Here is a 24,526-nt window from a genome sequence, read left to right as displayed (position 1 = left end):
TACGAAACCACCTCAAAGTTATCCTTTCTGATCGATCTATTCAAGAGTCCGTAGTAAAATAACACGTAGCTATTCTTTCCGTTCGATCTATCATAGAGTTCGTACTAGAATAACACCTTAAGACACAAATCAACCAAAACCCTAATGTCACCTAGATACTCCAATGTCACCTCAAGTATCCATGGGTATGATTATACGATATGCATCACACAATCTCAGATTCATCTATTCAACCAACACAAAGTACTTCAAAGAGTGCCCCAAAGTTTCTACCGGAGAGTCAAGACGAAAACGTGTGCCAACCCCTATGCATAGGTACATGGGCGGAACCCGCAAGTTGATCACCAAAACATACATCAAGTGGATCACGTGATATCCCATTGTCACCACAGATAAGCACGGCAAGACATACATCAAGTGTTCTCAAATCCTTTAAGACTTAATCCGATAAGATAACTTCAAATGGAAAACTCAATCCATTACAAGAGAGTAGAGGGGGAGAAACATCATAAGATCCAACTATAATAGCAAAGCTCGCGATACATCAAGATCGTACCACCTCAAAAACACGGGAGAGAGAGATCAAACACATAGCTACTGGTACATACCCTCAGCCCCGAGGGTGAACTACTCCCTCCTCATCATGGAGAGCGTCGGGATGATGAACATGGCCACCAGTGAGGGATCCCCCCTCCGGCAGGGTGCCGGAACAGGGTCCCGATTGGTTTTTGGTGGCTACAGAGGCTTGCGGCGGCAGAACTCCCGATCTATTATCCTCTCCGATGTTTTTAGGGTATATGGATATATATAGGCAAAAGAAGTCGGTCAGGGGAGCCACGAGGGGCCCATGAGGGTGGGGGCACGCCCAGGGGGGCAGGCGCGCCTCCCTGCCTCCTGGCCACCTCGAAGCTTCCTTGACTTCAACTCCAAGTCTCCTGGATCACGTTTGTTCCAAAAATCATGCTCCCGAAGGTTTCATTCCGTTTGGACTCTGTTTGATATTCCTTTTCTGCGCAACACTGAAACAAGGGAAAAAACAGAAACTGGCACTGGGCTCTGGGTTAATAGGTTAGTCCCGAAAATAATATAAAAGTGCATAATAAAGCCCCTTAAACATCCAAAAGAGATAATATAATAGCATGGAACAATCAAAAATTATAGATACGTTGGAGACGTATCAGCGGTCCCCGCCGCCGCCCCGAGGCCGTTCCCGTGGTTGCACCGACTCGCGAACCACCATTGAGTCGACCCTTCGGGCCACAGCGTCGCGGCCCGCGGTCCCCGCCGCCGCCCAGAGGTCTTCCCGCCGTCGCCCCGACCCGCCTGCCACCATTGCGTCGCCCCTTCGGGCCGTAGCGCCACGACCCGCGGTCCGCTCCGCCGTCACCGCGCGTCGACCTCCCGTGGTATGCGCCGCACCGTCTTCCTTGGCGCGGGAACGCCATCGTCCGCGCCGGTCTTCGTCACGCTGTCAGGGTTCTTCGCCTACTTCGAGCACCGCCGCCGCACTCCTAACCTAGCTGCCGCCGCCGCTGTCAGGCCGCCGCCACCGCTCTTCTTTGGCCGCCGTCAGGCGTGCCTTCATCCACGACGTGTCCCCAGGCCTGGCAAGCCTTGTCGGCGCTTCATCAACTTCGTCTTCGTCCGTCTACGCATGCCCGGTGCTGGCAACACCAGTGCGTGCCTTCGTCCATGATGTGTCCCCGGGCTTGGCAAACCCGCCGCGACGCGTCATCAACAACATTTTCTTCCCGGCACACCCCTACTTCGACACCACTGCGCCCATGCTAACTCGGCGCCCTCTTGCGCCCGCGGCTCCACAGCGACTTCCTCGACACCGGCCACCCCGACTCGACATCGACCATGGCATTCTTCGCACGGCTACCTTGACCACGGCTCCACCACCCATGCTCTTGGCTACATCGACAAACGGCACAAAGGGCTACCGCCTGCTTGAGAAAACTCATTGGTTTCCACTCCAGCCACGACTCCGCGATGCGTCGATCGTTACGACTGTGGGGGGGGGTGTCTGTCGGCTTGCCTTCGGATTCTTCTCCAATCTCACCGTCTGCGTCGCTACCGTTGTGAGTGCGGGGGGATGTTGAGTAACGTGATTGCATTAGGAAACATAGGTTAGACTAGGAAATATTCTGGCTTGCCTTGTACTCCAAGTAGATCATGTACTCCTATATATATGCCCACGAGGCTCAAGCAATACAACGAACTATTCCACATAACCCCTCTCTCCCTTCTAACACCTAAGACTGAGTGCTTCTACTACAAAGGGACTGGTCACTGGAAGCGGAACTGCCCCAAGTATTTGGCGGATAAAAAGGATGGCAAGGTGAACAAAGGTATATGTGATATACATGTTATTGATGTGTACCTTACTAATGCTCGCAGTAGTGCCTGGGTATTTGATACTGGTTCTGTTGCTAATATTTGCAACTCGAAACAGGGACTACAGATTAAGCGAAGATTGGCTAAGGACGAGGTGAAGATGCGCGTGGGAAATGGTTCCAAAGTCGATGTGATCGCAGTCGGCACGCTACCTCTACATCTACCTTCAGGATTAGTTTTAGACCTGAATAATTGTTATTTGGTGCCAGCGTTAAGCATGAACATTATATCTGGATCTTGTTTGATGCGAGACGGTTATTCATTTAAATCAGAGAATAATGGTTCTTCTATTTATATGAGTAATATCTTTTATGGTCATGCACCCTTGAAGAGTGGTCTATTTTTGTTGAATCTCGATAGTAGTGACACACATATTCATAATATTGAAGCCAAAAGATGCAGAGTTGATAATGATAGTGCAACTTATTTTGGCACTACCGTTTGGGTCATATTGGTGTAAAGCACATGAAGAAACTCCATTCTGATGGACTTTTGGAATCACTTGATTATGAATCACTTGGTACCCTCGAACCATGCCTCATGGGCAAGATGACTAAAACGCCGTTCTCCGGAACAATGGAGCGAGCAACAGATTTGTTGGAAATATACATACTGATGCATGTGGTCCAATGAATATTGAGGCTTGTGGCGGGTATCGTTATTTTCTCACCTTCACAGATGATTTGAGCAGATATGGGTATATCTACTTGATGAAGCATAAGTCTGAAACATTTGAAAGTCCAAAGAATTTCAGAGTGAAGTGGAAAATCATCGTAACAAGGAAATAAAGTTTCTACGGTCTGATCATGGAGGAGAATATTTGAGTTACGAGTTTGGTCTTCATTTGAAACAATGCGGAATAGTTTCGCAACTCACGCCACCCGGAACACCACAGCGTAATGGTGTATCCGAACGTCATAATCGTACTTTACTAGATATGGTGCGATCTATGATGTCTCTTACTGATTAACGCTATCATTTTGGGGTTATGCTTTAGAGACGGCTGCATTCACGTTAAATAGGGCACCATCTAAATCTGTTGAGACGACACCTTATGAACTGTGGTTTGGCAAGAAACCCAAGTTGTCGTTTCTGAAAGTTTGGGGCTGCGATGCTTATGTGAAAAAGCTTCAACCTGATAAGCTTGAACCCAAATCGGAGAAATGTGTCTTCATAGGATACCCAAAGGAAACTGTTGGGTACACCTTCTATCACAGATCCGATGGCAAGACATTCGTTGCTAAGAATGGATCCTTTCTAGAGAAGGAGTTTCTCTCGAAAGAAGTGAGTGGGAGGAAAGTAGAACTTGATGAGGTAACTGTACCTGCTCCCTTATTGGAAAGTAGTTCATCAGAGAAATCTGTTCCCGTGACTCCTACACCAATTAGTGAGGAAGCTAATGATGATGATCATGTAACTTCAGATCAAGTTACTACCGAACCTCGTAGGTCAACCAGAGTAAGATCCGCACCAGAGTGGTACGGTAATCCAGTTCTGGAGGTCATGTTACTTGACCATGACGACCTACGAACTATGAGGAAGCGATGATGAGCCCAGATTCTGCGAAATGGCTTGAGGCCATGAAATCTGAGATGGGATCCATGTATGAGAACAAAGTGTGGACTTTGGTTGACTTGCACGATGATCGGCAAGCCATCGAGAATAAATGGATCTTCAAGAGGAAGACTGACGCTGATGGTAATGTTACTGTCTACAAAGCTCGACTTGTTGCGAAAGGTTTTCGACAAGTTCCAGGAGTTGACTACGATGAGACCTTCTCACCCGTAGCGATGCTTAAATCCGTCCGAATCATGTTAGCAATTGCTGCATTTTATGATTATGAAATTTGGCAAATGTATGTAAAGATTGCATTCCTGAATGAATTTCTGGAAGAAGAGTTGTATATGATGCAACCTGAAGGTTTTATCGATCCAAAGGATGCTAACAAAGTGTGCAAGCTCCAGCGATCCATTTATGGACTTGTGCAAGCATCTCGGAGTTGGAATAAACGTTTTGATAGTGTGATCAAAGCATATGGTTTTATATAGACTTTTGGAGAAGCCTGTATTTACAAGAAAGTGAGTGGGAGCTCTGTAGCATTTCTAATATTATATGTGGATGACATATTGCAGATTGGAAATGATATAGAATTTCTGGATAGCATTAAAGGATACTTGAACAAGAGTTTTTCAATGAAAGACCTTGGTGAAGCTGCTTATATATTGGGCATTAAGATCTATAGAGATAGATCAAGACGCTTAATTGGACTTTCACAAAGCACATACCTTGACAAAGTTTTGAAGAAGTTCAAAATGCATCAAGCAAAGAAAGGGTTCTTGCCTGTGTTACAAGGTGTGAAGTTGAGTCAGACTCAATGCCCGACCATTGCAGAAGATAGAGAGAAAATGAAAATCATTCCCTATGCTTCAGCCATAGGTTCTATCATGTATGCAATGCTGTGTACCAGACCTGATGTGTGCCTTGCTATTAGTTTAGCAGGGAGGTACCAAAGTAATCCAAGAGTGGATCACTGGACAGCGGTCAAGAACATCCTGAAATACCTGAAAAGGACTAAGAATATGTTTCTCATTTATGGAGGTGACAAAGAGCTCGTCGTAAGTGGTTACATCGATGCAAGCTTTGACACTGATCCGGATGACTCAAAGTCACAAACCGGATACGTGTTTATATTGAACGGTGGAGCTGTCAGTTGGTGCAGTTCTGCAAAGCGTCGTGGCGGGATCTGCGTGTGAAGTGGAGTACATAGCTGCTTCGGAAGCAGCGAATGAAGGAGTTCATATCCGATCTAGGTGTCGTGCCTAGTGCATCGGGCCCAATGAAAATCTTTTGTGACAATACTGGTGCAATTGCCTAGGCAAAGGAATCCAGATTTCACAAGAGAACCAAGCACATCAAGAGACGCTTCAATTCCATCCGCGATCAAGTCAGGGAGGGAGACATAGAGATTTGCAAGATAAATACGGATCTGAATGTTGCAGACCCGTTGACTAAACCTCTCTCACGAGCAAAACATGATCAGCACCAAGACTCCATGGGTGTTAGAATCATTACTGTGTAATTTAGATTATTGACTCTAGTGCAAGTGGGAGACTGAAGGAAATATGCCCTAGAGGCAATAATAAAGTTGTTTATTTATATTTCCTTATATCATGGTAAACGTTTATTATTCATGCTAGAATTGTATTAACCGGAAACTTAGTACATGTGTGAATACATAGAAAAACAGAGTGTCACTAGTATGCCTCTACTTGACTAGCTCGTTGAATCAAAGATGGTTAAGTTTCCTAGCCATAGACATGTGTTGTCATTTGATTAACGGGATCACGTCATTAGAGAATGATGTGATTGACTTGACCCATTCCGTTAGCTTAGCACTTGATCGTTTAGTATGTTGCTATTGCTTTCTTCATGACTTATACATGTTCCTATGACTATGAGATTATGCAACTCCCGGATACTGGAGGAACACTTAGTGTGCTACCAAACGTCACAACGTAACTGGGTGATTATAAAGGTGCTCTACAGGTGTCTCCGATGGTGTTTGTTGAGTTGGCATAGATCGAGATTAGGATTTGTCACTCCGATTGTCGGAGAGGTATCTCTGGGCCCTCTCGGTAATGCACATCAATATAAGCCTTGCAAGCAATGTAACTAATGCGTTAGTTGCGGGATGATGCATTGCGGAACGAGTAAAGAGACTTGCTGGTAACGAGATTGAACTAGGTATTGAGATACCGACGATCGAATCTCGGGCAAGTAACATACCGATGACAAAGGGAACAACGTATGTTGTTATGCGGTTTGACCGATAAAGATCTTCGTAGAGTATGTGGGAGCCAATATGAACATCCAGGTTCCGCTATTGGTTATTGACCGGAGACGTGTCTCAGTCATGTCTACATAGTTCTCGAACCCGTAGGGTCCGCACGCTTAAAGTTCTGTGACGATCGGTATTATGAGTTTATGGTTTTGATGTACCGAAGGTAGTTCGGAGTCCCGGATATGATCACGAACATGACGAGGAGTCTCGAAATGGTCGAGGCATAAAGATCGATATATTGGACGACTATGTTTGGACTCCGGAATGGTTCCGGGCAAGTTCGGGCAATTACCGGAGTACTGGGGGTTACCGGAATCCCCCGGGGAGTATATGGGCCCTAATGGGCTTTAGTGGAGAGAGAGAGGGGCGGCCAAGGCAGGCCACGCGCCCCCTCCCCCTTGGGTCCGAATTGGACTAGGGAAGGGGGGCAGCGCCCCCCTTTGCTTCTCCCTCTCTCCTCCTTCCTTCTCTCCTACTCCAACTAGGTAAAGGGGGGAATCCTACTCCCGGTGGGAGTAGGACTCCTCCCAGGGCGCGCCATGAGAGGGCCGGCCCTCCCCCTCCTCCACTCCTTTATATACAGGGGAGGGGGGCACCCCATAGACACACAAGTTGATCATTGTCTTAGCCGTGTGCGGTGCCCCCCTCCACATATTCCACCTCGGTCATATCGTCGTAGTGCTTAGGCGAAGCCCCGCGCCGGTAGCTTCATCATCACCATCATCACGCCGTCGTGCTGACGAACCTCTCCCTCAACACTCAGCTAGATCGAGAGTTCGTGGGACGCCACCGAGCTGAACGTGTGCAGATCGCGGAGGTGCCGTACTTTCGGTACTAGGATCGGTCGGATTGTGAAGACGTACGACTACATCAACAACGTTGTCATAACGCTTCCGCTTTCGGTCTACGAGGGTACGTAGACAACACTCTCCCCTCTCGTTGCTATGCATCACCATGATAGATCTTGCATGTGCGTAGGAATTTTTTTGAAATTACTGCGTTACCCAACAGGGACCCTCAACCGGAGATATGCCGGATTTATCTCCGACACAAACCAGAAAGGCTGACTAGGTCTATGGGACTCAGCCACACCAAGCAAGGCAAAAAAAACATACCTGGCGTCTTATGTAGAATGGACTTGTAGTGGGGGCGGAATTGTTGCGAAGAAGGAATAAACAAGGAGTTTTCTGCCCAGCTTGTGGAAGAGAGGAGATGATGTACCAACGTCTCTGGGAGTGCCCACACTCAGCAAGGTTCTGGAAACTGTTGTGCTTGAAGTTGGGGGCTTTGGTGGCAATCCCTCCATGCTCAGTTAGTCCCTAGAGAGCATGCTTAGGAGCCGGATGCTTGCATGGTTTAGCATGCGAGTGAGAGGGGAAATCTGCTATGGTTTAGGGACTCTATGCTCTATGGATGGCAAGGAACGATGCAAGAGAGGGAAAGAAGATAAAAGACCCGCAGGTGATTATCAAATCCGTGGCGCACTATATGGAGGAATGGTCAGGTGTGTGTGGACGTAAGCATGTGCAAATGAAGCATGGGATAAAGGAAATGTGGAAGCCGCCGGAGCATGGGTCGATGACGGAAAACATCGACGGAGCAACGACTAAAATGGGCGACGACGGAGCTGGTGGCGTGGTCTACAGAGACTATGATAGTGCGTTCAGAGGGGCTGCCTGCACATTCTTTACATCCCTTGGTGCGGCTGAGCATGTGGAGTTGCTTGCATGCAAGCATACGGTTCAGACTGCCATGGCTCTAAACTTCCAAAGACTTCACATAGAGATGGACTGTCAAGCGGCTGTGAGGATGCTTCAGAACTCCGCGAGAAATGTTTCAGCTACCAGACAGCTGATTGAAGAGGTCAAGGCAATGCTGCAGACACGGCAGGAAATCAAATTTTCTTGGGTTAGGAGAAATGCTAATAGGGCTGCGCATGTATTAGCAAGAGAAGGGATCACTAATAAATTGTGTATGATCTGGAACCAAGCTCCTCCGGAATGCATTTTGGGAGTTATATCGGATGAGATTCCTGTACTCTTTCAACCATGTGTTGCGGTTTCGTCTTTCGATCGATAGAGTTTGGGATAATGTGACAGGCCCAAGAGGGCCGAGAGGGGAGCTTCAGGCGATATGTTGTTTAAGTCAATACATAAATTTTGCCTCAAATAGAGGGTTATCCATAGCGGGAGCACACACCCCTCGCTTTGCTCGTTCCAATGGGATGCCGACCAATTCTTCCCCAACCGGCAGAAGGTTCCCACTTATTTTGTGAGCTGGGCTTCGGCGGGTTTTTTTACTCGGTTTTGGTTTTCTCTTTCTATTCACTTTCCCTATTTTTGTTTTTTTATTTCTATTTCTTTGTTTGATTTTTTCCGTTTTCTCATTTTTTTCCTTTTTTTTCTCTTTTTGCTTTCTTTTTCCATTTTCTTATTTAAAATTTTACGAATTTGGTTCTGGAAATGACGGATAATTTTTTTAAATTTGCTAACTTCTAAAATTTTAGAACTTCTTTTAAATTAGTGAACCATCTCAAATTTGTGGTCCTTTCTCTGAATTTTGTGATTTTTAAAAAAATTATGAACTTTTAAAAGAATCATGATTATATTCATTTATGTGAAATTCTTCAACTTTTGAACAAATCCGTGAACTTTTTTTGAAAATTGATGATTTGTTTTTCAAATCCATTATTTTTTTTCGAATCCATGATTTGTTCTCAAGATCAATGAACTTTTTTTAAATCCGTAATTTTTTCCCAAAAATCTATGAACATTTTTTGAATTATTGAATCATCTTTTAAAATCGGTGAACTTTTTTCAAATCCGCAAACTTTATTCCAAATTCGTTAACTTTTTAAAATTGTGATTTTTTTACATTTGTGAACTCTTTTATTTTTGCGAAATTCTTCCAAATCGCTAAACTTTTTTGAATTCGTTGATTTTTTATTTTTGTCTTTTCTTGCTTTTGTTTCCAAAAGTTAATGGTTGACTCGTCAACCATCGACTGACAAAGTGACCTCGTCGCGCGGTGTGATATGGGCCAGCCCATTGCTGTGGGCGCCAGGACCTCTAACCTGCGCAGAAGGTGCCGATTAGGAGGGTCGCTAGATTTTTGGGGCCCAGTGTGAGTTGTGTGCTCACATGGGCCCATCAACATCCCTGGCAATGCTGATATTTTTTGTCTCAAACAACGAACAACAAAATTTATATGATGTTTCCGTGTTCCTAATGTGTGTTTAAAGTAGCAAGTGAACCTACTTAAGATACAATGGTGGACATGGGTGCCCTCCACCCTCATATTCGACATGTCATAATTAGTCGGTTTAGTTTCCTATTTTGTATTTGAGATTATCTATTTACATTAGGTAAATATATACTTTTTATTTTGATTATTTCATTAAAATTTGTAAAAGACTATTTATAATGATAGTTACACTAAACCTGATCATACCCCGAGTCCGGTCCGGCCCGACCCGATACAGATGAACAATGGCATTTTTCAATTAAAATAACTATCTCTGGGGTATAAAAATAATATATTATACCTATATATCAAATAAAATATGTAATTAAGGTTGTTTAGGGCCTTTGGGCCGGGCTTCGGGTGGAAAGTTGAGCCCGAGCCTAGCCTCGATGTCGGGCTTTTGGGCCGGTCTGGTCGGGCCGGTTGTCCATGAACAGGTCTAAGTTAAACTACGTGAAGAACCTTTTTTCTAGTTACACACCTATGGGAATTAGTCCTACCAAATTTAATATTAATATCCACAAATTGTGCTTAGAATTATAGCTTTTATGAAATGCCCAAAATTTTGTGGATTGAACTTGTTGGGGTTCATATACAAAACTTAAATTTTATTTCATTGTAGTTTATTAATTTATGGCACAAAATAAAAATAGCATTTTTCAACTTTTGATTACCTCAACTTTTTGTAAATTCTAAAGAGTGGTCTTTATCATACAATCACTAAATTTGTTCTCTTTTCAAAATAACCATCCTTGCATCGTATTGTTTTCACTAATTTGCCTTTTCACTGATTATCTTTGGTATTAGTTGGTGTAGGGAACAAAACTAAGAGCTCGTGCATAAAAAAAATTGTATCAAATGGTGTTCATAAGATGAATTGAATCACACGAACAAAGTTCGTAGTAGGATAGTTATAAGCATATCAACATGAACGTGATGGAATTATATGCATGTGGGTCGGACCATCACTATCACTTTACTTAAGCAACTGTTCCGACCCTGCTTTTCCGTCTTGAGAGATTACTACTTCCTCCATTTAATAATGTAGTGCATATAAATTTTTTGATAAGTCAAACTTTGCAAACTAGAACCAAATTTATAGATAAAACTATCTGTATCTACAATACCAAATATATAAAATAGGAAACTACGTCTTATGTTGAATCTATGATATATGTTTGGCATTTTAGATATAAATATTTTTCTCCACAAACTTGGTCAAAATTTGTGATGTTTTCTTTAAAAAATAATCTATATACACTACATTATGGAATGGAGGGAGTACTGAATATCCTTTTTATTAGTTAATTTGTATCGAATATTCAACATTTCACTAGCAATGTGCCCGTGCGTTATAACGGATCCAAAGTAGAATAATACTTGTTCGCAAACTTAAAAGAAAAACTCTAATTTTGATATACATATATCACTAAAAATATACCATGTTTCACTCAAAATATACTCCTCGGTCTGTTTTGATGAGGTGAGGGAGGGATGTGGTTGGTTTCAAGATACTAAGGGGTTTTCTGTAAATTAGAGCAGAGAAGTGGGCTATTATTGCAAAAAGGGCAAAAATTACCTCACAGTCGTTAGATGCAGATCTAATGGTAAAAAATGATAGATGGCAGACACACCATCATGTCTTTTATAGGAGTAGAGATACAAGCCCCCGCAAAAAAAAACATTTCATACAGGAGTTCCTCATAAGCATTATAAGCAACCCATTTAGATTTCTACAGGAAATATGGATTGGTAAATTTCTGCTAGTAAGCACAACCATACCATACGTGATATATAAACCAGAAGGGAAATGAATAAATCCCTTCAACTCCCCGCAATAAAAAGAGAATAAATTCCTTCAAGAAATTCCAAGAAATGCGATATCTTAGTGGACTCCGGCAAAGTTACCGACCCTGGAGGCCCAGCTTTGCAACTGCCGATGGCCCATGCTTCTTTCATTCGTTGTTTTATAGGGGAAACAGGCTCTGGGGGCTTATTTCGCTCAGTTCACCTTGGCGCAGTTTAGCCTAACCTGCCCCTGCGCGCCCGTGAGCACGCCTATGTTGCCCATGTTCACCATGGCCGAGGAGAAGTCGGCGCTGAACTGCGCGGCGCTGGACGCGTAGGTGCGAACGAGAGCGTCGGTGGAGCCGCCGTTGAGGAGCTGCTGGTCGGAGTGGAGGAGGCCGCGCTGCGAGACCAGGTTGCCGTAGTAGGCGTTGTTCAAGGCATTTGGGGTGGACACTTCGAGCGGTGTGAGGTTACCGTCGCCGCCGGACTGCGGGCAGTTACCCTGTAGCGACGCCGCGTACGCCGCGTTGATGTTGGTCTCGCCGTAGACCCGGCTCCTGAAGTTGGTGCATGCCGCCTGCCCGATCGTGTGGGCTCCTGCATGCATGCGTGCACAAGTGTAGTACAATGTAGTACATATGTATGTAAGTAGAGTGGCGTCAAGTGTACAGCACGCGTACTGCCGTACAACATTACAAGTACGATGGAATGGTAAACTAGGGCCAACTCTAGCTGGCAAACGGTTGTGCAAAAGAACAAAATGTCAGCAAAGGATCAGATCACTTCTTTTTGAGAAAAGGCCACATCCCGACATTAAATCAAGTCGCCCAAAATACCAAACGATACATAGTGTCATGTATCAAACCAGCTCACGAACGACAAATCGCCCGCATGTGATAATAGAATAGGACAACGGCATCTCCAACGTCGATCAGCAAACCTTCCGCAACGGTCCGAACCGCGCTGCCCGGACTGCGGAAGCCATCCAACACGGGTTTGTATCCGTTCACGGGGTTGTCCAGACACGATTTCTCCCGCAAATCGGAGACAAAAGTTGCGGGAGTCCGGACCGATCCCAAGCCCATTTCTAACCGCCCTGACCCACTAAAAACCCCTCAACCCTCCGGCATGTTTCCAGTCAGCGTTGCTCAGAGCGTCAGCGCCCGCATTCATGTCCGCCCAGAGCGAACGCGACCGCTCACTGGCGCCGGCATTGAAGCGGCGCGCCAGCTGAGAGAGCGCCGCCCGCACTGCTTCCCGCTGTAGGAGAATGCCGCACATTCGAATGACACACCAGCCGCCCGTCCATCCGTCTGCCGCCCGCATTGATGGCACATGATTGTCGAGGCGTCTCCTCCGGCGCCACCCATCTGTCCATCTGCCGCCCACCGGTGCTATATAAACCGCTGCCTTGGCGCCCCGGCCACAGCCACAGCCATCCCTCTCCGCACCACTCCCCGCCATGGATCCCTCTATGGCCAAAGCTCTCTGGGACGGGCTGACGTCGGAGTAGAAGAAGGCCATGGCCGCCATTGCTGCCGACTGCAGGCCGACAGGCAGGCAGAGGACGTGCAAATGGAGGATGCCTCCTCTAACGAGCCAGCGACACCCTCCTCCTCCGCTCCACCCTCGCCGATGCATAGCACCCCGACCATCGGTGAGGCCCGTGCCCAATAAATGGACATGGTGCCGAAGGATTGGGAGGAGCAGTTCCGGGAGGCGCGGGCCGACGCCAACTACGACCACAACCTCCTCCAAGAGCATCTGCAGGCGGAGGAGAGGTCTCCGCCAGCAGGGCGGTCGCACCGGACGCGGACCTAACGGAGCAGGAGGCCCGCAAGATCTGCCTCGCCCGCTGGCGGTACCAACAGCGGGTGGCAGAGGTAGCGGCCGTCGACAAGGAGCGCGACGATGACGCGGGCGAGGCGTTGTTCGGCGACACCGACGAGGAGGAGGCTGCGCCTCGGCGCCGCTAGCACGAAGAAGCTGGCATGTCCATGGGCGCCGCCGGCAGCAAGGAAGAGCAGTGCACGGTAGGTCGCCACCGCTCGGGTCCTAGGAAGGCCACCGCTCCTCCCCTCCGTCGACGCCAAGCTTGGTGGGCTCAACATCTTCGGTTGATTAGTCGCTTGGCGGCGACGTCGAGGCAGACAACTTCAGTTCGCGGGGCTCCGGAGGCGGAGGTCGTGGCGGCGGAGCTGGAAAGGGCGAAGCTTCCGTTCTCTTGGTTTATGGCCGGAGACGGGGACCGGAAGCCGGCGATTATTTAGATTAGGTATTAATTACACTCCAGAGCCAGCCTAGGACTGTTTTGATGTATTTGTAATGAAATCCATCATGTTTATATGAAATCCAATATGTTTATATGAATTCAGATCGTGTTTATATGAAATCCGGACTTGTTTGAACGAATTTTGTCCGGTTGGTTTGAGTTGTTGTGAAAATGTATGCGGCTAGCATTGGATGGCTGCCTCCCGCATCCGTGTCCGCCGACTGATCCCCCCCTGTCCGCAGACGAATGCAGGAGGGTTTTGCGGGTTGCCGTTGGAGATGCCCTAATAAAATAACTCATGGAGCATGCCTAAACAAGAAATCTAATGAATGTAGATCTAAAATCAAGACAAATGGAAGGAAACATGGAGGAGAAGCATCACGATACGAAGAACCTAAGCTGTCGAAAAAGGAGTGGAACAAACTGTGAACAAACCTCCGCACCATCAGTCGTCACTAGAGGGGACCCCTATTTTTCGTCGACATGAGACTCCATCCTGATAGGTTGGGGCTCCCCAAGAGATTGAGTTGGCAAGTCCACATATGCCCCTTAGCTAGAAGAGCGCACATCACAACAACGGATCCTACCATTAGCAAACTATGCCCCCTCCTGCCTTGCCCAATCACATAATGTATGGATGTGTGGAGAACAATGGAATTCAAAATGATGCCTTCATGAAGGAAATGGCAAAGAGGCACCGCCGTTCAAGATCCCGAAGGATCTAGGTTTTCATTCCGAGATCAAAGAGGACAAAGAAAAGCCACAACAGTCCCTTCACAATAGATATGACATCCATGGATATCGTCACTACTAGCTCCTACATGAACTCTCTAGTATCCACCTCACATCTTGCACAACCAGACCACTATGACGACCCCCTCACACCACCGTCGTTCTTAACTACTTGGCAGGCACCATAACGCCCTCTTGCTCGTGCACACTGTCTAGCACCTAGCTAGTAGTCCTACCCACAAAACGTTCTGCCTTCCATCATCCAAAGATGAACTCGCACCCAAACTTTACTCATCGCCACACCACAACAGAGGAGTGGCCTTCATAGCCACCATTAGGGAACCTGAAGACTGACTAGGAGAAGCCTTGACTGGCCGACCATACATTGGAGTTCCACTATAGATCTAGACCCGATATCATATCCCAACTAGTTCGTGCAAGTAGGAGTGGCGAGGGCCTCCCTTGGATATAGATACAGTGGTGTAGTAACGGTAGAGGCGGCCCGAAGGGGCTCAGGGCTCCAACCCTGTCCCGCAGCTTCGCGGCAGCCAAGAAACCATCCTCCACGCGTTGCCCGGCCAGCCTCTAGAAGACACGTCGTTATTGACGGATATGAACACGCCACTGAGGGAGAACATCGTACTCGCGCCAATTTGGTGCACCGACATGGCCACACCGGACCTTCGATACTTGATGAGAAGGCCCAGAGCCACCCTAGGTTGGAAGACACGAGGAGGAATGCCCCAACGCTTCCATCTATAATGTGGGATTTGTTCCACGGTGATCATTAGTAAAAGTTAGGGAGCACGATTACTTGGTGGTGGCAGGGTTCTCAACGTGAGTCACCATGAGTACACAGGGGCAGGAGTAACACATTTTTTTAGACCACAATATTATATCAGGTTGTGACCGGGTGGTTAGCGCGTTGCACCTCAATACAGGAAGTCACCGAGCCGACTCATCCTGCATGTAATTCTTTTGCGTTTCTGGAAACAAAAGAAAAGAAAACCTACAAATAAATGGGCCAACCCAGTTAACGCGGCTGCAGGCGCCGGTTAGGAAAATTGGCCTTAACCAGGGCCTGCAGCGCCGAATAGGTTTGCCAAGGAAAAGAGAATTACTTATTTGCCGCATTCTGCGACAAATAGTGCGCGCTTCCCACAAGTGGCTGCGATATGGGCCGGCCTATTTAACAGCAAACTGTGAATTCTAATTTTGGGGTTTTGATTTTATATTTTATTTTGCTCACATTTTCTGGTTTTTTCTTTTATTTTGTTCTGTTTTTTGTTTTCCCTATTCTTGTTTCATTTTTCTGTTAATTTTTTTAAAAAAATTGTAAACTTAAAAAGTTGTCAAGCATATTTAAAAATTGTTTGGAATTTTAAAAATTGTTTGAAATTATAAAAAGCTGTTCACACTTTGAAATTTTTATGACGTTTTTGAAAAATGGTTCACAACTTTGAAAAGTGTTTAAAAAATAACCAGATTTCCAAAAATGTTCATGTTTTCAAAAAACAATGTACGGACTTTCCTAAAAAAATCAAAATTTATAAAAAAAATTCATAAAATTTTAAAAATATGAGAAATCTCAAATTTTATTTTCTGAACATTTGAAATTTTACAAAAGTGCACAAACTTAAAAAATATTCACTGTGTTAATAAAATGATTTGCAAATTTTTGGATTCACGTGCTACACTAAAATCGTGTTGATACAGTACATGAGACTGCTAGATTACATACTATTGGGCTGACTGAATTGGAGCTCCCCTGTGCTCACGACTCCTATTGGACACAATGAGCCTCCAATAGGAGCTCGCATGTAAATGGTCTAATTTTGTTCCTCGTGAATTTGTTCATGGGCCAAAATGGCTCTATCTCGAACTCGCAGGGTTGAACCGTTTAACCGCCCTCTGTGCCAAAACCCATGAATCCTTGGACGTGCTTTTGGGTTGCAATAAGGTCCACGAGGACCAACCGCTCATGTGCTATTGGGTTACAATAATAAGATCCATCCAGACCAATCTCTCAAGTATCAAACCAAACACTAAAAACACCATCCAAGGTCCTTGCTTGAGGCCTAGGATGGTCACAGACGTGTTTAAGTTGAGCGTGGATGGGGAAGATAACACAGTAATCGTGTGGGGAATCTCCTTGTTGGCATCTTCAACAACACAACTCTAGTAATGAGTCATGGTATTACACTCAACCCCTTCCTCCTTTTAGGGTTGAGGTCCTCATGGGAGCAACGCTAATTGCCAAATGTACAAGATAACACCTCAATGCATGTCCAATGCCGGCTGCTCTCCAGAGGCACACGAGTACATGCGTCCCCTACTCCCATACAATTGGCTTTCCTCTGATACAATATGTAACGCCCTGGCCCAAATTCGGGCAAATGCACTGCCTACACGTGGGACATGCCCACGTATACATAACACCCCTCATACACTTTGGTCATCGCTTTCTATAAAAGTTTTAACTCGCATGCGCTACGTTTCGACTAACGGGCCTATATGCTGGCCCAACTCAATGTAAACTCTCCTTGGGGAACTAACCCAACCACACGACTCCACTCCGGCCCGCATGGGCCTCCACTAACGTAAGGGGGTATTACACCTCCATCGCGTTGCCTTCTTCAATTTTCGTTACACTCTTAGTTCTCTCCTTAGCACCTCCCCACCTCGTTCCTATCGCTACTCCATCCACCATATTCTTCTCATTAATGTATTTCCTTCATTGTTCCTCTGGCGTGCATGCTTCACCCCGTGACCGATGATCCAACCATGACATCTCTCTAGGACCCCAGTTTTACACGCCAGGCCATGAGTAAGCCCCATTTCAAGCCCCTACCCTTCCCCCAATGTATTTGTTGCCCTCACGTGCAGTCGCCGGAATTCACGAGTTAGCTTTCACCTTCGGTGTGTCCTCTTTCTCTTCTTTATCTTTTCTTACTCCTCTACTTCGTTGCGCTTGCCCAACATGAGAGGCCCGGGAATATTCGCTCCATATAGCATAAGATAGGAAGGTGAACGTTCATCCTTCACTTTCCCATATTCATCTGATGTAGATGCCCCTCGGCTGGTCCCTCGTCACTTGTCGCCTTGTCGGTGTAACCATCAAGCTACTTCTTGACTTTTGTAGGGGTTTTTTTCCCTTCTATTTTCTGAAATGATCTTTGTAGGGTTGTTACGGCATACATGCCAGTTTTCTATTGAACAATGAGCCTACGTGCCAAATATTGACTAGACTAAGACTAGACATGTTTGGGAGTATCTAATGGAGCATGTGGCATGTCTTTCCATCTGGAGTACACATCCTTTTCTCCCGCAAGAAAAGAAAAAACCAACGTTTGTATTTATCCCGAAAATAATAGTACTCCTGTACTAATAATAAACTCAGTGTCTTCATGCAAGAAACTGAAACGTGAAGCATATCAGTACAGCTCACGAATTATTCGGCGTAATGATTGCAGCGATTAATTACCTGACAGTGCAACCATGTCGGTTACGCTGAGCCCTTTCCTGGAGAAGTTGCCGACGAGATCAGCGAGGTCGGAGGTTGGCGGAGGGAGGTCCCTGTTTGCCTCTGAGAGGCTCGCGCTGGTGGAGTCCCTTCTCCCCAACGGAACCGTATACGACGCCCCTCCTAGCTGCGAAATGAAATCAATCCTTAGAATTCGGGCATCCGTCTAAAGTTTAATCAGGAGTGTCTCGACCGGCCGGCTAGGCTAGCTTATAGGAGTATTTCGTACGGCGACGATGGAGTCCCGGGCGGCGACGGCGAGGATGTCGGCACAGGAGACGGTCTGTGCGCAGATGGCCTCGACCTGCGCCTTGATCCCGTCGATGACGTCGAGTCCCCTGATGGAGTTGACGTTGGGGAACGCGTCTGCTCACCAGTGAAGTTGGCAGTGTCGGCAAGCAGCACCGACGAGTCGCATCCATATAATCAACATGATACTATCAGTATGGATGCTACAAAACAGATGCACGTCACATTCGCACCAGTATGGTTCCCATCCAGCTGCTAGCTAGACGGTGCTACAAGTCATGTACTGGTTTGAACATGTTCGTATGCAGAAGTAATTACTACTACTAGTATACATGCAAGTGTGCAACTCACGTAACATCTGCAAGAGATAAGATTCTGAATCACTAAATAGCTAGGGTACGGGCAGAAGGTGCAATATCAGGTGCACGCAGTGACGCATCATGAGCGAGGGGAGAGGTGACTTGCTTGGACGAAGCAGTCGTGGAAGTGAAGCCTCAACAGGGAGGCCCCCATACGGGGCTCCTTGCTCACCGCCGCCGTCACGCCTGTTGTTGTCGTAGCCTCGCCTTGCCTCTCACCGGAGCTTTCTCTCTCGCACGGACGTAGAAGAAGAAAGAAGGAGGAAGAACGAAGAGCACACAGCAGGATATGCCTAGCGCACGAACGCCCCCAGCCGCACGAACGGTCGCTTATATTTCTTTTCCTTGTATTTCTTTTCCTTGAGCATGAACTCAGTACAAACACACATTGCAGCCGTGGCTTTATAGTCCCACAGCGACGCAGCTCTCACGTTTTCTCCTAACTCTCCGCTACATGCAAGCGATTGAACCGGCCATGCGCACGACGCGCGCTAGCTCCACCGGCCACTCCTAACAGACTAGCTAATACAACTACGTGCTGACTATCTAGCTAACTAACTCATGCCGCTGACCATCACGCGACATACATACAACTGCTGCAAGTAGACACACTACACACGCACGCACGCACACTTTGCCACAGCTTCCGCTGCGTCCGCACGTCACGCGGGCACCCGACGCGCCCGACAGCACCAGTGCATCCGCACGTCCCACGCGCACCCGACGCGCCCGACGAGCCCGACATCACCAGTGCGTCCCGCGCGAATCCGACGCGCCCGACGAGCCCGACCACACACGCCTACACCGCGGTCCCGCCGCGCCTGACACGCCCGGCGCGCGCCCATACACGCGCCCGACGCGTCCGACACTAGCGCCGCGACTTATTCCGGCCAACAACGCCGCTCTTGATCGTCGCGAGCGCGCTCGGGCAGGATGCGTCGTAGAACGTTGCCGACAGCTGTGCCGACGCCGCCGCGGCCAGGCCAAGAAGCAGGACCGCCACGACAGGAACGCCGAAAAAAGCCATGATCATCCGATATACACAAGAGGGGGGTGGTGGGGGAGGGGTCAAACGCAGGAGCCTTGCATGCGTATATATGGGCAGCTCCGCTTCGCTCCTGTGTGTGTGACGATTTTAGTGGCCTTAGAGCGTCTTCAAACCTACCACGTATCTGCCTCAAATATCCAAATGGCCTTCCTGGTCAGAAAAATGACGCTCAATCGGATTTTACAAACTCGGCCCAAACATTCGGGCTGACCGGCACCCTCATATTCAACCCATATGTGAGACAGACATGGGACGTCCGAACGCGTCTAGATGCATCCGTCACGTCGGAGTGACACAAGGGGCACACGCCAAATCTCATGAAGACGTCCTTGTCCTTGACCGACCTCCCTCCAAGGCCGCTCGCACGGGCGGCTCCAGAGGAGAAACCCTAGAGCCCCGAGTGCCCCCTTCCCCGTGACTCTCTAGCCGGCGGCGGCAGCGCCTGGCCGTCAAAGACGGCGGGCGAGATCTGCGAGCCCCGACGGGCCTCCCTAGCGCGGGGGAGCGCCGTCTAGCAGGCGGCACGACGTTGGTTTCTAGTGCGTAAGCGCACGGCAGAGAGCACTGTGGAGGAAGAGCGCGGTCGAGAGAAGATGTGGTGCTGTGGTCTTCTTCGCGCGCCGACGCGGGAGTTGGAGGTTGCGGCGTGGAGGTCTTGGATGCAATGGATCTCGACCAAGAGCGGTGGTCAAGAGCGGCGGCCGGGACCCTCTGCGGTGGCCAGGGCGACGTCGTGAGAGTTGGAGGTCATGGCGCTGAGGACTTGGAGGCAGAGGATCTCGACAAGGAGCGGCGGCCAAAAGCGGTGGTCGGGATCCTCTGTGATGGCCAGGGCGTGCGACGCGCTTCTTGCTGCCGCCGACATGGGTTCGACGAAGGTTGCACCATGCGGAGCTGGTGGAGGTCGCATGCAGATTCTGAGCTGTTGCTGCGGCGTTGTTCTTGGGCTGTTTCTCTCGTGCGGGTGTGTTGGTTCTCCCGTGCGGGTTCCTGGGCTATGGCTATGGCATGGTTGGCTGCCAGTAGGTTATTCTCCCTTCACGGAAGCAAACCTGTGCGGGTTCCTGGGCTATGGCTATGGCGTGGTTGGCTGCCAGTAGGTTATTCTCTCCTCACGAAAGCAAATCTGTGCCTTCACGATAAACAAATTTGTGTCTCCACAAGAAACAAATTTGTCTCTCCCTGTGGAAGAAAAAAAAATTCATGTATTTTTTCCTTTTCGAGCGGCATGGATGTGCTTCTCGTGGAAGTAAATCTGTGCCTCCACGAGAAGCACATTTATGCCTCCCGTGAAAGCAAAAAAATATTATTTTTTGAAGAGACACAACTGTGCCTCTCGCGGAAACAAATATGTACTTCCCCGAGAAACAAATCTATCTCCTATGAAAAAATATGTGTTCTTTTTTTTTCCGAGTGCCTCTCGCGGAGGCAAATCTGTGCCTCCCGTGGAAGCCAAAAAAAAGAAGAGTTTTTTCGTGCAATTTTTTTTCAAACCTTTTTTGTCCAAAATCTAGAAAAAACCGACAAAAACCAAATAGTCGAAAAAACAGGAAAACATCCAGTCTAAAATCTGAAAACGTGTATAGAAAATAAAAAAACAAAGTACTGAAAAAACGCCCAGCATACTATACGTGGCGGTGGCTGAGAGCGTGTCACTTGATGCGTTCTCAACCCACAAAAATAATCCTTACGAGGCCCCCGCAAGAGGTACACCTAAATTAGTTGCTCTCACTTTTCGGTGCTACACCCCTCACTCGTATGGAACTACTACCGGATCATGCATAACAATTATGGAGCACAGCACAGATTAGCCATCAAGTGGTTGTTTGTCACGGAATCAACGAGGTGGTTCTATTTGTTCATTGAGAATCATGCAGTACTAGGTAGCTAGTACTCAAAGTAGTACGTACATACAGTTAACCTGTGCATGTGTTTGCTTGAAAATTTGTATACAAACGGAATCCTATTTAATACAAACAGTGATCAGCTGACCACTGTGTCTCTCAGAATAACTCATATATAACCACACATGTGTCATGTGTGTGTCTGGCTGAGGGCCTGCTGGCTTGTTGGACTGATATTAACGTCTGAACATATGCAATAAAACGTCGATGCGTACACAAAATAATTCAGCTTTGATCGATAGCTCAGCAGACATGGATAATTAATTGTTATTAGAACTCCAACTAATGTACGATGTGACAACAATACATCCTTTTTAGCTTCAAACTTTTAAAATACCGTCTTCGAGTCTTCATTGTTTGCTTTATCTCCGAGGGCACATATCTCTTTTTTTTAATTGACAAGTATCATTGCGGTGATGTAATTAACACTATAGCATGAGACCTCCGTCTGGATTTATCGGTCCTCTATTTATTTTGTGTCTAATTTTCACCGTAGATTTGAATAACAAAATATAAGTTGTATGTCACAAAACTTATATTGTTGAATTCATATTCAAAAGACGTTTTCAGTTATATATTTTGCGGTATATAAATATAGCGTCGATGTATTAACATACCCTTTAGTCAAACTCATGAAGTGATGTACTCCCTCCGTCCAAAATAAGTGTCTCAATCTTATTGTACTAAACTTAGTATAAAGTTGAGACACTTATTCTGGGATGGAGTAGAAATCACCAAATTGGTTATATATTTACAAGTTTGTATGGTACATGATCATGGCGATGTAATTACCAGATTCACAGGTGAAAGCTACCACCGTAGTGGTAAGATTGCGTGGCAAGTTGTTGCAAATAGGTTGGTGCATAGTGTGTTACTGCATAGTAACCAAAGAGTGAGAGATTTTTTCTTTTCTTTTGAGAAGTATTTAAGTGGATCTTGTTTTGAAAGCCTCGTCGGCACAAATCCAAGGTGAAAATAAATTGTGTATCCGACAAACGTTTAAGCTACACAACATTTTTTATCCTAACAATCTCATTCAAATGTGATGATTTTATGAAGTCCTCTTTGTGTGTTTTCCTAACAATTTTACATTGCCTTCTTAGACAATGGCCAATAATATTGCCAACAACTCCCAGATAAGACTGTCATGTCATCAAGAGTCAACATCATGAAGCACATCTTCTATACCCATATACAATGTGGGAATAACTTGTAGCATGAGCCGTTGGATGCACTCGATCTGACCATGGAAATTTGACAAATCTTTACGCTTTTGGCTGTTGGATTGCTCCTCAGTTGCCTTGTATCACATAGAGTTCAGCCTTTGGATAGCTAGCAGTTACATTCTAGACATTTCTCATTCCTCGTAAAGGCTTCTATCCCCCTCCCGAGTCCCAAGTCCTAACCCCTTCGAGAACTATCATTTGTTTTCTAAAAGGAAGTTGAAACCCCCAAACTATTTATTAACACACATTCATTTTTTTTATCAACATTGATCCAGGGCAACGAGGCCAAATATATCAACAAGTGGTGTACATAACATACACAAGTATGGTGGGATATGAGTTTACACCTATGACTAAGTCTACTCTTTTCGCAGCAATGCCTTCCAAAAAGGATAACAACCCTCATGTCACCATCGCCATGTTTAGCTGAAGATGGCTAGGACAAGGGTTTTCATACTAGTTGCCGTGACCGACTAATGAAAGCCAACACATAAGCTCGGAGAAAACACCTTCAACAAGGTAAGAATGAAGTTTGTTGATGTTGAGCCTGACCAATGAAGGCCATGCTAAGTTTTTTCACCCTGATATAGAGTAGTGGTCCAGTCATCACCTTTGATGGATCTTCCGATTCTCGCTTCAGCTAGTACTTTAGGCCAGGCTGAAGTGGTTATAGTCGAATGGTCGAGAACTGTGTAGAAGATGTTAAAGGGAAGATGAGAAGTGTGAGTATAATGTCAGGTGCGAGTAGTACAAATGATGCATGACATTGACAACATTACATTTGGTTGTTCGCTATTATGTTTCCACTACGCATCGCCTTTTGGTGGCTACATCTAATGAACAAAAATGTGAGTGTTTTGACATGCAAAGCATGTACCTTTTACTAGACTATAAAAGTTGGTTATCAGGTTAGTCATATATTCCTTTTTTGCCTTGCTCTTATTTACTCTTTTTGTTGAAAATTTAGGAAATTTTGTGATTAATTTCATAATATAAATCATGATTAAATAAACAATATGTATATGTCGAACGTATTGGATGCACCGAATAGCAATAGTATCACACATGCAAAACTAACCATCATCGAATACTGGATAAGATCGTGGTGCACGTACTGAACCGTTGTAAGCGAAGTAGTTGTGGCTGATGTGGATGCGATGTTGTTGACACAATGTTGGTGACGCCAATTTGATGGTGGTGAGGATGATAGTGCGTGATGCCACCTGACTTAGAAGAAAGAAGACCTATTGTAACAGACGTGAGCAGTCGCGTGTAGCACTTCCCAAAAACCTAGTTTGCCCTCTCCCGGTACAAGCTCACAAGAGCGAGAGGTTCTAGAAACCGCTCTCCCTCTCACTGATTTCGATGTGTCTTTGGCGGTGGAGGCACTACTGCAGGAATGCCTAGCAGTGGCGGGCACCTAAAGCCCAGCAGTGGTGAGCGGGCCTCTTTGGGCAGCCTGCCACTACTAAAAGGACACCAGTGGCGGGCGCCAGCCCACCACTTGTAGGGCCCTAACAGTGACGAGAGGCGTAACTTGCTCGCTGATAACCCAGAAGTATAGGGGATCAACTGTATCCTCTTTCGATAAGTCAGAGTGTCGAACCCAACACTACTAGGGAAAACCCTAGCAGTAGCATGGGTATTTTTCCTATCAGTAGCGCGGGACGACGCGCTACTGAGAAGGCGCTACAGCTAATGTGTAGCAGTAGCGCCTGTCGACCCACGCTACTGCTATACATGGTTAGCAGTAGCACGCTTTGGTCCAGAGCGCTGCTGCTAATATCTGCAGCGCTTTTTAGCAGGAAGCGCTACTGGTAAGGGAGCGCTACTGCTAACTTTGTTCCCCTCGCTACTGCTAGTTTTATTAGTTTCTATTTTTTTCTGCATATTTGTTTTGTATTTGAATAGGCTTTATACAATAATCTTTAGCATATC

At 46.5% G+C, this 24,526-nt stretch overlaps 1 protein-coding gene across 1 annotated transcript; it reads right to left on the bottom strand.

Moving 5' to 3' along the window:
* Positions 1–11,197: 11,197 nt before the first annotated feature.
* LOC109773028 (peroxidase 2) lies at positions 11,198–19,463 on the bottom strand. Its single transcript, XM_073496629.1, is given in 6 exon segments — positions 11,198–11,872; positions 17,764–17,929; positions 18,032–18,168; positions 18,171–18,239; positions 18,513–18,596; positions 19,311–19,463. Coding segments are annotated over 6 exon segments (975 nt in total). The 5' UTR covers positions 19,444–19,463; the 3' UTR covers positions 11,198–11,486.
* Between the last annotated feature and the right edge of the window lie 5,063 nt (positions 19,464–24,526).

Source organism: Aegilops tauschii, chromosome 4 (genome assembly GCF_002575655.3).
Source record: "Aegilops tauschii subsp. strangulata cultivar AL8/78 chromosome 4, Aet v6.0, whole genome shotgun sequence".
NCBI lineage: Eukaryota > Viridiplantae > Streptophyta > Magnoliopsida > Poales > Poaceae > Aegilops > Aegilops tauschii.
Note: the sequence above shows the minus strand (reverse complement) of the source record. Positions and strands in the feature narration are given on the sequence as shown.